Genomic DNA, 18520 nt, shown 5'->3' with positions numbered 1-18520 from the left:
CTACTACCATCCGCCCCGAAGGACAACGACAGCAGCAGCGGCGGGCGGCCAATTCCCTGGCCACATACCACAGGTGGCGTCACGAAATAAACCTCCACCATCATCCATCACCACCCATTCCCCTCCATGGACACCTCGGTGGTCATGAAACCGGGCAGGACCACCCGTGACATCCCCTGACCCTCAACGGCCCGGTGACTAGTATCTTCCCTGACCCCCTTGGGTGCTCATTTGCATATGGGGGCGGCTCAAAATATATTTTGGGGGCTTTGTGGAGACTCCTACTGTATATTGGAACTCATGCTGTATATAGGAGGTTATGTCAGGGCCTTTACTTTTGCCACTTGCTTGGTACTACCCCCATACTTAGCGTGACACTCTGTGGGGGGGGTTCATAATGTATATAGAAGGGTTATATGGGGGCTCACTGTATATAGATGGCTGTGTGAGGGCTCATACAGTATGTAGGAAATATAAACATAAATCTGCTCAATATTAAGTGATCATTTTGTATTACGTTAATATAAATGTAGAGCAGAATTAATTTCAGGCCTATTTGTTCGGCCAAGCAAACCAGTCAAGGTCTCCAATGTGATCCCTCAAGAAATTTAATTGCCCACCCCTGATTTGCAGCAGTATATCCATGTGAAAATGGTGCCAATAAGCCCGATTATCCTTGCACCTTACTGAAGAAGTGCAAGAATGGGGCACGTTCTATAAGTTGGGGAAAACCTGTTATAGAACTTTGTGTAGTGAGGACTGGTTTGGGATTCCTCTTTTCTCTGAAATTTTATGCAGTGGAGGACATTAAATAGTAATAGTGCCCCTATACAGACCATGTGCACGGGCTCCCACCTCCATCATGCAGCACCCATGTCGCGGGCGGAGGAGGGGACGCTGCGCTCTCCCACTGCTCGGGTCCGGCTGTTGCTGCCGCTGCTCTGTGGTGGCTCGAGCGGTGGGCCGGATCCCGGGGACTCGAGCGGCGTTCCTCGCCCTTGAGTGAAAAGGGGGATTTGATTGTGGGGATTTGGTATTGTCCGTGACGCCACCCACGGTTGTGGTGAGATTGGTGACTCCACCGCTGCTCTGGACGGGGATCCAGGGAGCAATGACAGGGAGCAGCCTGGATGTTAGTTCTCCCCTCCGTGGGTAGGGGGTTGGTTGTCCCGGGGCCTGGTGAGGTGCAGGGTCGCCGGGGCAGCGCTGTGCCGCATGGCACGGTGGTACTTACTCAGCCAATGATGTACACAGAGTCTCAGGTAAAACAAACGGCTGGATGGACGGGTCCCACAGACGGCTGCGGTGTTTCTCCTCCCGGCAGGTTGATAGTGACTGCCTTTCCCTGCACCTGTGTAGTGTAACGGTTCCAATGGGTTCCCACCAGTAACCCGCTCCCCAGCTTGAAGGTTGCTGAAGGAGCCCTTTTTGCCCGCAGGCTCTGGCCCTGGGAACTTTAGCCTTGGAGGTGACTGTTTCCCTCTCTCGGTTGGACTGTTGCCTTCTGTCGGGACTTGGCTGCTGGGAAACCCAGGAGGTTCCCTTCGCTAACGGATTTGGCAAATTCACGGTGACTCCTAGCCTTGCCGGGGTCCGTAAGCCCTTGCCTGATGGTGCTGGCTTCTCTTTGCGTACCGGTCCGGTACCGCCGGGCCACCGCCCGTCCACGGTCCTTACGGCTAGCTCCAATAGGCCACTCCTGCAGACGGTCACCACCGTCTGCCAACCTTGCTGATCTGTCCGGGCCACACACCCGGACCAACTTCTGTCTGCTCAACTGCTACTTCCCTCCTTCCACTTTCACCTCCAAAACTCAACTCCAGTGCCTCTTTTCCTGCCTCCAGGACTGAACTCCTCGGTGGGCAGGACCAACTGCCTGGCCCACCCCCTGGTGTGAACATCAGCCCCTGGAGGAAGGCAACAAGGGTTTTTGTCTGACTTTGGTGTGCCTGACCGGGAGTGTGGGGTGTGTTGGTGTTGTTCTGCGACGACCTGACTTGTCCAGGGCACTACACCCACATCTACATGTGCATAAAATACACACATCATGCAGACGTAACCGCACAGAAAATCTACACAACTGATTGTTTTCTCCAAATTCATACATTTGTCATGGGTTTAAAATTAAGAAAACCAGTGCGCACTTTTTTTAACGCCATTTACCAATCACCATAAATATGATGACGGCATTTTACAGGTTGTAACAATTAAGGATACTACACGTGTCCATCTAATTAACTGGTTTGTGACGTATATTTTTTAAAAAGTGTATAAAGTTGATTTTTGAGATAGTATTTTTTTTTGGAGACACTATTGAGACAACATCTCCTACTCCAACCAGCTCCTACTTCGAGAAAGGTGCTTAGTCTACTTTGGGTTAAATGCATAAAACCATTCTTGGCAATGTACAGGTTATCAAAAAGCCCTATACCAGAATAGGAAGGCTCACTTTTGGGTTGGGTAAAAGCAAAATCATATCCCTTTACATTTGCCAGAAAAGTTTCAGAAAATAGTCCTAGCAAAAGTCAGGGTAGAAAAACCTAACACGATAACGCATATATGAAGACTTCGTGATTACACTATGTATTGAACACATCAATTGTCTAAGTAAATATATTTCTATAGGTGCTATTGACAAATTTCTCATCAGATGTCAGTAACCACCCATGCAATCCACACCGGCAAAGAAACCAAGCTATAGATGTCCATAAATTATGTGTAATCATGAGAAATTACACAGGGAAAAGTATTGAATACATTTAATATTACAAAAGCCTTTGTTGGTGATTAAGCTTCAAAATGCCTCCTGTATGCAGAATATAGTCACATGCATTGCTCAGGTGGGATTTTGGCCCTTTCTTCCACACAAGTACGCTGTAAAGGTCCTGTGTACCTTCAATAATTTTTCTATTGCAGTCAGGTCAGGTGATTAGCTGGGTCAGTCTAGTAGCGTTATTTATCTTGCTTTCAATCCAGTTGAGAGTTTCCTTGGCTGTGTATTTAGGATCGTAGTCTTGCTGAAATGTCCATCCTCATTTTATCTTCATCATCCTGGTAGATGGCAGCAGATTTTTACCAAGAACGGTCAAATGTACCGAGACATTCTTCCTTCCATGATATAAAGTTTAACAGTGCCGTATGCTGAATAACAGCCTCACACCATGATGTTCCCACCTCCAAACTTCAGTTTGTATGGCGTTTTTGAGGTGATAAGCAGTGTTGCCTTTTGGCCTCCAAACATGGTATATTATGACCTCCAAAGAGATCAATTTTGGTCTCATCTGACCAGAGTATATTCTCCCTGTATATTTCACATCCTTGTTTAAATGTTGCTGAGCAAACTTTAAAATGTGCTTAAACATGTTTTGTTTAGCAATGAAGTCTTGCATGATTAACATGCACACAGGCCATGGAGAGTGAGAGCATTACTTATTGTTTTCTATGAATCTATTGTACCTCCCAATTCCAGGTCTTTCTGTAGCTCTCCACAGGAGGTCCTAGGCTCTTTGACAACTCTTCTGATAATGTGTTCACTCTGCAGTCTGAAATCTTTCAGGGAGCTCCTGGTTAGTTTATGGTGCAATTATGCTATTTGCACTTCCAGGTTTTGAACCAAATAGTGTTCACTGTAACCTTCAGTAATGTAGAAATTATGTAATCAATGCCATTGGTACGTTTTGCAACAATAAGGTTGTGAAGGTCTTGAGACAGCTCACTGGTTTTACCCATCACGAGATGTTTAGTGTGGCACCTTGGTAATAAGACACCTTTTATAGGCAGTTGAACCAACTGATATTTTACACTAAAGGGGTCTTTACACACAACGATATCGCTAACGAGATGTTGTTGGGAAGGGGGTGGGTGGGGGGGGTGTCACGGAATTAGTGACGCACATCCGGTCTAGTTAGTGACAGCGTTGCGTGTGAAACGTACGAGCGTCTGCAAACGATCAAAATTACTCACCTAATTGTTGACATGTCGTTCATTTCCCAAATGTCGTTGTTGGTTCAGGACGCAGGTTGTTGGTCGTTCCTGAGGTAGCACACATCGCTATGTGCAACACCCCAGGAACGACGAACCGCACCGTACCTGTGTCCTCCGGCAACGAAAAGGGCTTCTTTCATGCGGCTGCTCTCAGTCCTTCCGCTTCTATTGGACGGCTGCCGTGTGATGTCGAACGAACCGCCCCCTTAGAAAAGGGGCTGTTTGCCGGCCACAGCGACGTCGCTAGGCAGGTAATTCCGTGTGATGGGGCCTAGCAATATTGTGCGCCACGGGCAGCGATTTTCCCGTGACGCACAAACGATGGGGGCGAGTACTTTCACGAGCGACATCGCTAGCGATGTCGCTGCTTGTAAAGCAGCCTTAAGTTGCAGGGTTGCTTTCTAGTTTCTGAGATTTCAGCTGGTTTAGTGTCTTTATTTGGATTTTTGCACCTCTTTGTTCATGTATTCAATATTATTTCCCTGTGTCATTTCTCATTAATATTACTACACAACTTAATTTATGGACATCCAAATTTTAATTTCTTTGTTAGTGTGGATTGGACAGGTTGCTACCAACAACTGGTGAAAAAACTTATATCAATAGCGTTTTTAGAAATATACTTAGAAAACTAACAACTTGTTCAATACTTCACCCGCTGTATATACATTATATAACAGTACGGTGAAAAAAGTTTTAGGTGTGGAACTAATTATGCAGAGCAAAACCAAAAAAAAAAATAAAAAAAATAAATAAAATAAATAAATAAATAGGGGCAATAGGAAAAGTTAGTGCAACATATGAAAAACACAATGCTTACTGCCATTTGAAAATCAGAAAATGTCCAGCAGAGGCGTCAGCTCACAACCAGTAACCAGCGAAACCCAGCTACACACATCTACTGTATAGAGAGGTTATCTTCATGGAAGAATTGTAGCCAAAAATCCTACCTTCCACATAGAAGCAAGGCCAAGTGACTCAACTACACATGAAAACATCGTAATGGAGGTGCAGGAAAATGGAAGCAGGTGCTCTGGACTGATTATCCAAAATGCAGTTGCTCATCGAAAGTCTGGACAATGGTACAATAATGAATGTCACTTGTAAGGTCACATCTGGAATATGGGATCCAGTTTTGGGCTCCACATTTGAAAAGGAAATTGAGAAGTTAGAGTCAGTTCAAAGGCGGCAACTAGATTACTACAAGGAATGGAGGCCGCCCGTATGACGAGAGGTTGGGGAAAAAAAAAAAAAAAAAAAGTCATCTCAGAGGAGATCTCATTTATATGTATAAATACATGTGTGGTCAATATAAAAGGACTGGGACATGACTTATTTCTTCCAAAGACAATACTAAGGACCAGGGGGCATTCCCTGCGAGGAAGAAAAGATTCCAGCAGCTAAATAGGAAAGGGTTCTTTACAGTTAGAGCAGTCAGACTGTGGAATGCCGACCACAAGAGGTAGTAATGGCAGATACTATAACAGCTTTTAAAAAAAGGGCTAGAGGATTTCCTCAGTACACACAACAATGTTGGTTACAAGTGACTTCGTGACAAAGTATATAATTGGTGGAGGAAGGTGGAAATGGGTTGGAAAAAAAACCACAAAAACACAACCCTCAGTCAGTCAATCTATGTAACTATGCAAACAGTGAAGCACGATGGAGGGTCCTACAAGCTTGGGGCTTCATTTGGAGTTGGGGATTGGACAGGGTTAATAGTGTCCTCAATGCTGAGAAATGCAAGCAGATATTTATCCATCACATGACAAACACAAGGTGATAAAGAAGACAAGGTCTTTGGAAAGTGGAGGTTGCATTTGAGAATATAACTTGAGGAATATGTTAGGAGTTAAAGTAAGCCAAGCAGATAGGGATATAGCGATAGCATGGCACTTCTGGCTGTGTGCTGCTCAAGTAGGTTCCAAACCCATATCTCGTATCAAATACTTGAATAAAATCCCCAGTTGAATGCCAAGTTATTTTAAACATCCAAAAATTGAACAAGTACAAACATTTTGGTCAAGGATAGAGATGAGCAAACCTTTCAAAGTTTGGTTCACTGGTCTTCGAGGAAATTCCCTATGTTCGCCAAACATTTAGTCTTACCTTTTTTGAACCCCACTGGATTTAATGGGAGGCCAAACCTAACAGAGAAAACTCCCTTGGACATCATGTTGCAGATAAGAGCCTTCTTGCTGCACTGTGTGTTGGACACTTTCCATGAGGTCCAAGTCCATGGTGTGTTGGTGGCAGTGCAATGCTCAAGGTTTCCTCCTCCCAACAACCATTGACAAATGAGATGGGATCAATATCTTCATCTCCTGCATTTTCTGACCCCTTACCACTTCAACATCCATTTGTTCCTCGGCTCCTGCAACATCACTACAAGTTTGTCTGTTACCATGAGCCCACCTGGATCAATGGACTCCACCCTCCTGTGACACACCTGTATGACGAATGTCTGGACCTTATGTGACGCCCTGGACCCCAGGGGTCACAGGTAAAAACACCTACCACATTATGCGCACACACCCCCATCCCTTGTGAAGACACACAAGTCACCTAAAAGGGAGACCTGATGCCTCCCTCAGTGCAAGTAGGGCACACCAGGTGGGTGGAGTCAGGCAGAAAGACACGCCCACCGAGGAGGCTACTGTCCTGACACCGGAAATACAGTGAGAAAGAGTTGTGACAGTGACAGGAGGTGTAGAGGAGCAGAGCTGTCAGGGACCCGGGTTGGAGCCTGGGATCCCCATAACGTCAGGCAGGCAGACGGTGGTGGCCACCTGCAGGAGTACCGGTACAGCAACCGGCGGAACCGTAGGGACCGGGCCAGGGTTGGAGCCCGCCGGCCCTGAACCGGGGAGTAAACCGTTTACCGGAGCACCAGAAACCGGGTACTCAGACCCAGTCCTAGCTTAGCCACTGAGTATAGGCAAATTAACTGATTGCAGTCTGGACCTCACGGGTTCATCCTCACCCAAAGTCCCGAAAGAAGGCAAAAGCCCACAGATACCGGGTGAGAGCCACCACCAAGGGCCAAACATCCGACGCCAGCGCCTGCGGGCAACAGACGGCTCCTCTGGCAGCTTAACGCCGGGGAGCGGGCTACCACTGTCCAGGCAGGGTAGCCGAAAACTACAACAAGAGGTGCAAGGGAAAGGGGCCACCATCAACCCCACAAGGGACACAAGCAGCCGGCTGCGGGACCCGACCATACCTGAACTTTAGTTTACCAGTGACTCAGTGTGAATTAATCGTGAGTACACCAGTGCCATCCAGGCACGACACTGCACCGCAGCACGGCACCTTGCACCCGACAACAACACAGTCGCCAGTCCCCCACCGGGGCCCCGGGACACACCGGCCCTACCCACGGAGGGGCTAAGATCTAGGCTGCGGCCACAACACTGGTCCCGGATGAGCCCCCTTCACTCCAGCCGCAGCGGTGGTGCTTCCCGTCACCATACCCGTGGGTGGCGTCACGACCCGTACGACAACAATGCGGCCCCCCGGCTGCGAACCTAGTCCCACACCACCACCCCACTGCCTCCCTTAACAGAGCGATGTGGCCCCCGGTCCGGAGGCGCTCATGCCACCGACAACCCGAGCCCGGACCTAGAGCTGCTCGGCCCGAGCAGCGGAGCGGCCGGGCCCCTCTCAGGGGGGGGTACACTTACAGGAAATTGTATCCATTCCTCATCCTCCTCTGGGACCATCACCTCCTCCTGCAGACTATTCAAAGTGTGCTCCAACATGTAGACGACCTAACTAGTGATGCTCGGACTCCGGCTTTTGTAGCTCCTCTGAGAGCATCAGAGCACAAGGAACTGCATCCTCTAGGCAATGCAAGACCTATCCTCTGGGACCTGGAGTACCAGTGCAGATTCCACCAACACACATCTAAATCCTAGTTTTCCTCTCCACACTGGGCATAGAGGGTTAACCATGTAAGGGGATGGTCGCCATGGGAACGAGTCCCTGGGTATAGCCAGCCTGGTGGGAGGGGTCAGTCAGTCTGGAGTGAGTCTAAAAGTGGGAAGCACACAGGAGAGCAGTCGCCAGGACGTGGTCTGGGACACCGCTGGGACTGGAGCACGCATGGGGAACAGGGCCCTAGGTCAAATGTAACGGTTTGATAAATACCTGCACTGTGAGGACACCTTCATGGACTTCGAGCCAAATAATCCGGGGGCATCAGCAGTAAACTAGGATCGGGGTTCGGACACTTACCTCCCCACAGGGTCCACACTGCCCGCTGTACGGAGAAGGAGACTGAACCCCAAAAAGGACAGATGTGGTTTCCCAAACGCTCCACGCCACGGGGACTCAATCGACAGAGTGCTGGGGATAGAGCAACCTGGGTCACTACATTGGCACGGATACTCCTGGGACTGGAACAAGCAAGCCGAGGGTCAATGTGAGAGACAATGTTAACGTTAACCTGGTGTGGTCTCCATCATACACCATACATCTCCCAGGCACAGCCCTACCTGCGGAGGGCCTACCACCAGAGCTGCCACTATCACCATCCCTGGGAGTACCCACGTTGAGCAGCGGCGGTTCTCTTTTCTTAACTACAAACCACAGGTGGTGTCACGAACATTAACTCTATTATCCCTGGAAATATCCCACCAATTTTATTAAGCATCCCCAGGGCATGGGACCGGGCAATGGCCACCTGAAGTGACATTCCCATTTGCAACTGCCCGGAACAGAGTACCCCCTTCCCTGGGCCACACACTTTCCTCTTCAAGAGTCTGGGGATCTTTGGAGCAGACCTCTGATGCCCATGGGATAGATTGTGTTAACAACTCTGCAGACTTGACCAGTTTGGCGGTTGGAGATTTGTGACGCGGGGGGGGGGGGGTAGGGGGAAGAGCAGTGGAACAAGTGTAATCTGTAATCGGCATGGCATCTCAGAGGAATGAACTGTGTAATGCTGAGGTGCAGACAGAGGAGGAGAGGCCACTTGATGCAGCGCTTGCCATCTACTCCAGCACCTGCCCTTTCTCACCCTCATTGATAGTTGAAACTATGTGCAGCTGCCAAAGAAACTTGTGGAGTAGACTGTCCAATATCAGAAGGTCTCGTTTCTTTTGGGATAGGATGAGCCAGTGTTTGTTCAGTAGAGCTTTGACTAACATTACAACGTCAACCTCAAACACCCCGCCTATTCACCCTTCTACCACAATCTCGTCGTGATTTACCACTCATGGTTGATGTACCCTTCCCCTTTCAAACAGATGTTTTGCTCACAACTGTCAGACACCCGACACAAAAGAAACTACTTCTACTTCTTGCCTGAGATGTCAATATTGGCAAGACACTAAAAAGTACATAAAAATGTGGTTCACTGGCTAATTTTGAGAAGCCACTAATGCAGCAGCATCTTCCCTAACCTTTAACAAGCACAAAACATCAATGACGCCACAAGTCTGCATTTTATATGCAAAACAAGAATGCCGCGGAGACACCATCACATGTTTCTCAACGCTGGCAGGAAACTAGCCAGGTCTTTCACCGGGAAGGAACAACCACGGGAAGGGCAGTCTCCAGTCAAGAAGACCACCTATGCCAAACATGGTATCCATTCACAGAAAGCTGTTTTGGGGTATTTGCCCCTCATAGGTGGTCTCCTTGACTGGAGACTGCCCTTCCCATATTTGTTCCTTCCCGGTGAAAGACCTGGCTAGTTTCCTGCTAGCGTTGAGAATCATGTGATTGTGTCTCCGCAGCATTCTTGTTATTGCATATTTTCCCAGGGGGCCTTGTTCTAGTGTCACTGCGTTGAGAAACATGTGATGGTGTCTCCGCGGTGTTGGATGTTGATGTCCTCTAGGTCAACCATTCTTCCCTATGTCGCATTTTATATGCAGACGGACATGTGGCTTTGGAAGCCCATGACACAAGCCCTTGTGTCTTAACCTTGAGGAGGTTTTCTGCTCTGATCACCTCGTATTACCGAACCCAAGCCAAAACAGGCTAAAGGCCATGTCTCACTAAGCAACATCGCTAGCAACATCGCTGCTGAGTCACGGTTTTTGTGACACAACAGCGATCTTGCTAGCGAGGTTGCTGTGTGTGACATCCAGCAATGACCTGGCTCCTGCTGTGAGGTCGCCGGTTGTTGCTGAATGTCCTGGACTATTTTTTGGTTGTTGCTCTCCCGCTGTGAAGCACACATCGCTGTGTGTGACAGCGAGAGAGCAACGAACTGAATGTTCAGGGAGCCGGCTTCTGGTAACCACGGTAAACATCGGGTAACCAAGCAAAGTGCTTTGCTTAGTTACCCGATATTTACCTTAGTTACTAGCGTCCGCCGCTCTCAGGCTGCCAGTGCCGGCTCCCTGCACGCGTAGCCAGAGTACACATCGGGTAAATAAGCGAAGCGGTTTGCTTATTAACCCGATGTGTACTCTGGCTATGAGTGCAGGGAGCCAGCGCGCTAAGCGGTGTGCACTGGTAACCAATGTAAATATCGGGTAACCAAGCGAAGCATTTTGCTTGGTTACCCGATATTTACCTTAGTTACCAAGCGCAGTATCGCTTCCATGTGTCGCTGCTGGCTGGGGGCTGGTCACTGGTGAGATCTGCCTGTGTGACAGCTCACCAGCGACCCGTGTAGCGACGCTCCAGCGATCCCTGCCAGGTCAGGTCGCTGGTGGGATCGCTGGAGCGTTGCTTAGTGTGACGGTACCTTTAGGCTCGTACCGAATATGAGATTGGCAAGCCTTTATCGAACAAGTATGCTCATCACTAATCAAGGAGACCTTACTCTGGATGAATGATCATCATGTGCAGACTGCAGCAATCGCATACCAGTGATATTTAAACATGTCTACACACTGATGAAAGTCACCTTGACTGAAAAATTTGTGCTTATCTAATTTCTGGATATTTAAAATAAATTTAACTAAATGACCATTTGAATGGCAAGTATTACTCAATACAAAAGGGGAAATCTGGGCACGTCGTATAAGCCGAATGTAGATGTCAATCTGTATCATTTTCCTGAAGGCCATCACCAGGAGATTAATGCTGCTGCCTCGCTCTGCAGAACATCCCTTCCTACCAGCCCAGAGCATCACCCAACTAGTGCCCTCTCCGGCATCCTATGCCATTGATCCACCGCCCCCTGGTATGCTACATTCAGCTTATATGACAGATCATAAGGATACAAGATGGACCCCCATTTTTGCATAGGGAAAAAAAAAAAAAAATGAAAAAAAATGTCAATATTTCTTCCTTTAAATTTGGGGTGAATTTTAGAATAAAAAAAAAATACGGTAAGCCAAGTGGAACATTTTTCCCAAGTGTTGTCTGTACAGTATGGTTCTTGCATCTTACCGTCCACAATTCCAGCGAATGTACCACGTAATCATCTTCAATCTTAAATACAAATTTCCTGCATGAAGAGTTCAGTTCACAGCCTGAAAATACAACCGCAGAAAGAAAATTGTTTAAAATAAAATTCAGATGTGCGGATAAATCCGATTTCCTATTCTGGATACTGATTTTATAGGAAACCAGTCATTAGGGTCATGTTTGAGCCATAGGCAGCATTAATTTATAGTAGTCTGAAAGCGTTTTAGAGAATCCACATTTCTCTGAAAAAACGTCCAAAAAGTATGGTCCTGATTCATTATTGGGTTTGCACCTTTTGGGGGCTAGCCCCCCCCCCCCCCCCCCCACCACATTATTGCCTTGTTCTCTTGCTTTGTGCATCTTTTTATCCATTCATGACCCTTCATGATTTTCCGTTTTTTTTTTTTTGTTCCCCTTCTTTCAAAAGCCATAACTTTTTTTATTTTTCCTAACTTTTTTTATTTTTCCGTTAATCTTGCCCTATGAGCTTTTTTTGGGGGGGGGGGGGGGGGGGGAGAGTTGTACTTTTAAAATGAAACCATGAGTTTTACCATATGGTGTACTGGAAACTGGCAAAAAAGTTCAAGTGCGGAAAAATTTAGAAGAGAAAAAAAAAACAAAAAAACCCCCCAAAAAAACAAAGTGCTATTCCAGGATAGTTTTTGGGGTATTTTATACACAGTGTTCACTAAATCGCAAAACCGATGTGTCAGTTTCCTGCCTCAGGTCAGAAAGAGCTCGAAGATACCAAACATGTATAGGCACTGGACCCGTGGAAGCTAAGTTCTAGCGAAACGGCACGCCGTCATCCGGCGTTGTATGGCTCGTCTCACCCTCCTCACTGCCTGTACCTTCGTGTTTCTCCTGAAATAAAGACGGAGTGATACGGTGATCATCTTGAGTGCGACTCTTTCTCCTCTGGACCAAACATGTATAGGTTTGCTTTTATGTAAAGGGGGGTTAAAAAAAAAATTCAGAAGTTTGTCCAAAAATAAGCGGTGCCCCGTTTGCTCCATTTTCCGTGACCCATAGCGTTCTCATTTTTCGGGATCTATGGCTCCGTGGCAACTTATTTTTTGCTTCTGGAGCAGATGTTTTTAAAATGGTACCATTTTTTGTGCAGATGGTATGTTCTGATCGTCTGTTATTGCACTTGGCGCAAAATTTGCAATGACCAAAAAATGTAATTTTGGTGTTTGCAGCTTTTTTGCTGATACACAATGTACCAATCAGATTGATTTTAGTAGATCTTGCATTTCTGAATGTGGCGATACCAAATGTGTATATATTTTGATTTTTTTTTATTGCTTAGTTTTCAATGGAATGAAGGGGGGGGGGATTTGAATTTTTTTTAACCACTTTTCTACTCCCCCTGGGGGGGGGGGCTATAACAATCAGCAATCTGATCTCTCATTTCTGTTGAGCGCTGCACAGCTCTGATCAGCAAAAATACTAAGGTCTAGTTACAGCCACTGCTCTGTTGGCTCTAAAGCTGGTGTTACACTTTCGAGTGCTTCGCACTGCTTCACCCGGAATGGACTCACACTCTCCTCACAGGAGTGGGTCCGTTGCATGCATCTCTTTGCAGCTCACACGCTCCTGTTCGGAGAGTGAGAGTCCATGACGAGCGATTCCACGAGAGGCACTTGCAAATGCGACACCGGCCTAGCAAGAAATAGGTCATGATAGCAACAGGAGTCATCATGTGACCCGTCACTACTATGGCAACATTTGGCTTCCCGTCACAGTGCCGCTGATTGCGACAGGGAAAGGCGCATTCCTCTCGACAACCATTTAAAGCACTCTGTCATATTTTGACAGCGCGATCTAAGGAGTTAACAGGCGCAGGTGGATCTGTGATCCACCCACGCCTGTTAGCCGCACGTCTGCTATTCAAATAAGCAGACCCAGCGGCGATTACCCTGACATGATTTAGGATGTACTGGTACATCCTGGGTCATGAAGGGGTTAAAGCCTATTTTATGAGAGATTGGGGGTTTTTTGCCATCATTGCCCCCATTTTTTTTTTTTTTTACCATTGTGGGCAGGATTTGCGATTTCCAAAAACAAAAAAAAAAAAAACAAAAAAAAAAAAAAAAAAGAAAAAGAAAAATCGAGTATCTATAAGTCTAGGAACGCACTTTGCGTTTCCAACTGCGTTTTAGGTGCTTTTTAGGTCCGTTTTGGGAACCACCTTTTTCTTGCCATAAGGCATGAGTTTTGATTTACCAGCAAAGTCAATGGAAAAATTGGATTTTCCGACACCACTTTGCGTTTCTAAACGCTGCGTTTAATTTGCATATTTTGTGGCAAAAACCATGCGTTCAAAGAAGAAGCATGTAGTTTTTGGCATTTTGGGTGCGTTTTGCTAACATTGGAGTCAATGAGAAATTGCAAAAACCAAGATTCCTTCAAATTCCTGCGTTTTATCTGCTTTTTATGTGCAGAAAACATGCGTTTTGGACTACTAAAACGCATGCTTTTTGGACATCCAAATAATTATTTCATATGTCCCTTTACATACACACATAGTCCGACAATTAAATTAAAGAAATACTTTATTGCAATTTTTCCATAAAATATCATATTACCCCAATTTAATGAACTTTTCGAAACGCAACTATCAGAACGCAGGTGGAAACGCAGATAAAAAGCGCTGAAAACGCATCAAATACGCAGCAAAAACGCATGCGTTTTCAGCGCTAAATTTCAAAAAAAGGCAACTTTGGTGAAATCAATTAAGCCCAAAACGTGCGTTCTAAACTGCAAGTAGGTGAAGGCAAAGTGCGTTCCTAGCCTTAAAGTTGACTACTGTATTTGGATACTCTGTATGTTCGTTATTTCCAAACTGATTCCTCAACTGCAAAAGAAATACATATGTATATGTATATGTATATGTATATGTGTATATGTATATATGTATATATGTATATATGTATATATGTATATATATGTATATATATGTATATATATGTATATATATGTATATATATGTATATATATGTATATATATGTATATATATGTATATATATGTATATATATGTATATATATGTATATATATGTATATATATGTATATATATGTATATATATGTATATATATGTATATATATGTATATATATGTATATATATGTATATATGTATATATGTATATATGTATATATGTATATATATGTGTGTGTGTGTGTGTGTGTGTGTGTGTGTGTGTGTGTGTGTGTGTGTGTGTGTGTGTGTGTGTGTGTGTGTGTGTGTGTGTGTGTGTGTGTGTGTGTGTGTGTGTGTGTGTGTGTGTGTGTGTGTGTGTGTGTGTGTGTGTGTGTGTGTGTGTGTAATATATATATATATATATATATATATATATATATATATATATATATAATTTACACACACACACACACATACATACAATTTTTATGTGGAAATACATTCCAGTGTCAACCCCCACTCCCCTCCCCCACCACTATATAATGCAATGGCAGCACTGTTAGTACATACCATTACTTTATCATATATTATCATATAATGTATATGTTATACATGAAAAAGGTGCAGATATATTTGCAGAGTTTCAAAAATCTGCATTTTGCTATAAGAAAACAAAAAAGGGAGTTTAGCTCCAATTCTAGTAGTTTTACCTAGTGTGCACACAGACAACTCGTTGCTTCTTTTTTCCTTGCAGATTTGGTGCAGAAAATAAAATCAGCAGAATGTCAATTGTTGGTGCGGTTTTTTTTTTTGCCCTTCCACCCATTGACTTCGTTAAGAAATGCACCAAAAATTAATGCTTTTTATTTGTTGTGTTTTTCTGCCAGAAGCTGCAGATTTGATGCAGAAAATTCTGCACTGAATACTCTGTGTGCACACAGCCTTAGGCTATATCCACAAAGGGCTTTTTTGGTAAGTTTTCATGACCAAAACCTGATCTTGTAGTAGGAAATCTCCTTTGAGTCATATGTGCTTTTTGTGCGTTTTTCATGCATTTTTTAGTGGCGTTTTTGCTGCAGATTTGTTTTTTTTTTCTACAAAATGGGTAGTATCAATGAAAACATGCAGAAAAAAAAAAATTGACATGTTCATTCTTTAAAAACCTGACCAAAAATGCAAGTATTTGACAAAACAGTCAGGAAAAAAAAAAAAACCTGGTGTGTGTGTGTGTGTGTGTGTGTGTGTGTGTGTGTGTGTGTGTGTGTGTGTGTGTGTGTGTGTGTGTGTGTGTGTGTGTGTGTGTGTGTGTGTCTCTCTCTCCTTGCTGGGACTGTAAAAAGCAGCTTTTATTAGCATAGATTTGCATAAAACCAAGGAAAATCTGCAGCTAAAAAAAAGACGCACCAAAAACTTACCAAAAAAAGCCCTGTGTGAACATAGCCTTACTGTTTGTTCTGTAAGGTCCATTCATTCAAAATATCAGATAAGGAGCAGAACAGCGCCCAGAAGTCTTATTTTGTTTAACCTAAGAGCTGTAAAATTATCTAAGTGGCCATAACCAACGTCACACGCAGGCAGTATATCACCAGCATTAGCCGCGCGCTATTACACATAGCAGATATGACGTATCACTCACCCCATACTTTACACACTTGTCGCGTTGACGCTTCGGAACGAATGCTGGACAGACTGAACGACTCTCCGGCCATTATACCCAGGAAGACAACACTCAGGGTAGAGGTCCACAAATGTTTATTACTCAGGACACTGTCATGGCCGTCACCACCAGAGGCAGAACTAATGTGGATCACAAGACCAGAGCCCCCACCTGCTGCTGATTGGCAGGGTGGGGCGCGCACACTAATATCCTCTACCTTTACATAGGACTTTTATGACTGCACATAATAATATGGGGATCGATTCATTATTGCATTTGCACTTTTTTTTTGTATATTTTGTGAGTTTTTCTGTTACTTATCATTTTTGCATTAGGATGTGTGCACATAGTGAGTTTTTTTGGATGCAGATTGTTGCCCAAATATGTATGTCTATCTTTATACCAGCAAAGTCAATGAGAATGCTGAAGTGCTGTGTGCATGTTGCATATTTTTTTCCTTCCAGATGTGGTGCACAAAATAATCTGCAGCATCGCAATCCTTGGTGTGTTTTTTTTTATCCCTTCCCGCCAATGATTTCACTAAAAAAAAAGCACCAAAAATGCATGCTTTACTGGTGCGTTTTTTGGTGCCTATTTTCTGCCAGAAGGTGCAGATTTCATGCAGAAAATTGCTGCCACAAATCTGCAGCATGCACACAGACCTTAAGGCTATGTGTCCACGCTGCGGAAAATGCGCGGATTTTGCCGCGGATTTCTCCCAGAAAAGCCGCGGATTTCCCGAAAATCTGCAGCTCAAGCACTTCCCAGCCATTTCTATGGCATTTTGGAAATACTGTGCCCATTTTTCCGCAGTGGATTTCGTGCGGATTTTGATCCGGAAAAATCTGCAACATGTCAATTATTGTTGCGAATTTTGATCCGGATTTTGGCTTTAAAATTGGGGGGAAAAAAAAATCCGCACCAAAATCCGCGGCAATTCCGTGGCAATTCCGCGCCTTTGAAAAGGTGCGGATTTTGCGGGAAAGCCGCGGATTTTGATGCAGAAAAATCCGCAGCTACATTCTCCCGTGGACACATAGCCTTAGGCTATGTGCGCATTTTGCGTCAAGGTAGTTGCAGTTCTAAACGCATCCTCTGGCAGAAATTGTCTTTATCAAATTTGGTTTTGACTAAAAAAAACCGCTATAAATACACTTGCGTTTTTGCCGCGTTTTACTGCGTTTTACATGCTTTTTCATTGCTTAAAGTCAGATGCGTTTTGCAGACAAAAACACTGCTAAATAAAGTTTAAACATTCAACCACTATGGAAAAAACGGAAAAAAATGATATCAAATATTATGAATAAAATCATATACAAAATAGCTGTTTCTATTAAAATGATAACTGTGTGTTAATATTTATGTATAAAATAAAGTTAATTTAATGATTTTCATAATTTAAATGTTGGACTATGTGTGTGTGTAAAGGCACATATCATGCCCTTAATATAATGTCAAAAACGCATGTATTTAATTTGTCAAAAACACATGTTTTCTGCATCAAAAAAGCATGTAAAACGCTGGGATTTTGATGTAGAATGCGTTTTGCAACTTCTCATTGACTCTAATGTTAGCAAAATGCTGCTGTGGCGCCCCTGACCTGGTCAGGCACCACTGAGTACTGCACCCATGCTGGGGACAGTACAAAACAGGTAATCCAGAAGGCTGACCGAGGTGTGACTACACAGGCGCATAGTGATCAGGTCTCACACATGTACCTTTGGGAGGACCCCTGGGGATCCCAGGAGGGGGCGAAGCCTCCATCTCCACTCGAGGGGTGTGGTAGAGAGCCTGGTTGCTAGGTGACGTAGGCAAGAACAGGAGAGGAGGAAAGAGTGAGCCGAGAGGAGTTGGGTAGTGAAGTTCAGGGAGAGCAGAAGCCGACCCTGGAGCTCGACACAATTCTGACAACGTACGCGCAGTGACTACCGACGGGGGAGAACGGTCACCTGGTAGTGCTGCCCGAAATCCACCCACGACTAAAGAGAGAGCAACGGAGTGGAGAGTAAGGAGACTGTCAGGGAGATACCAGGCCCAAACGGGTAGCAGGTCCCAGTGCAGGGATAGATTCACCTGTCCTTTGCCAAACCTGCATGAGGGGGCACTTTACACCCCCGAGACAACACCACAGAGTCCGCAGCCACGTAGCAAAGTGAGGGCCCATAGCTCACAGGAGGCAAGCAGCCGGAGTGATCTGGTCCAGGCTACAAGCAAACGGGCCAAAAAGAGAAGGGGAGAGAGGCACCAGCAACTTCCCTGGGCGACCCCAGCAGGGCTTCAAGCAGGGGTTACCCCAAAACACAAAGGGCTAAGGAAGGCGAGTCGGTAGCCACCCTCATCAGTCAGCCTGAAGGACACCTGGTTCCAGCCTGGTTCATCCCAGCTACGCCCAGGTTACTCACCCTGCCACCCTCAGTGAGTAAAACCCTTGAAAGACATTCTGCTTGTGCGTGTGAGTCATTCTGCGACTTGTAGTTCCACACATCTACACGGGGCCCTGGGGCATGCCTCACTCTCAGGAGGCTATTACACCTGACTGCACCCACTATCGGCCCCATTCACCCCTAACCTGCAGTGGCGGT

At 45.4% G+C, this 18520-nt stretch overlaps 1 protein-coding gene across 1 annotated transcript in view; it reads right to left on the bottom strand.

Moving 5' to 3' along the window:
• LOC142301994 (nucleoplasmin-like) overlaps nucleotides 1-16049 on the bottom strand; it is a 63269-nt gene extending 47220 nt beyond the window's left edge. Inside the window, exons 1-2 of the mRNA XM_075343066.1 lie at nucleotides 15918-16049; nucleotides 11338-11420 (exon numbers count right to left, since the gene is read on the bottom strand). Coding sequence (XP_075199181.1) covers nucleotides 11338-11420; nucleotides 15918-15990 — 156 coding nt within the window. The 5' untranslated portion in view covers nucleotides 15991-16049. The remainder of the gene's footprint in view (nucleotides 1-11337; nucleotides 11421-15917) is intronic.
• Between the last annotated feature and the right edge of the window lie 2471 nt (nucleotides 16050-18520).

This window comes from Anomaloglossus baeobatrachus, chromosome 4 (assembly GCF_048569485.1).
Source record: "Anomaloglossus baeobatrachus isolate aAnoBae1 chromosome 4, aAnoBae1.hap1, whole genome shotgun sequence".
NCBI classification, from domain to species: Eukaryota; Metazoa; Chordata; class Amphibia; order Anura; family Aromobatidae; genus Anomaloglossus; species Anomaloglossus baeobatrachus.
The sequence above is the reverse complement of the archived record's forward strand: the minus strand, read 5'-3'. Positions and strand labels throughout refer to the sequence as shown.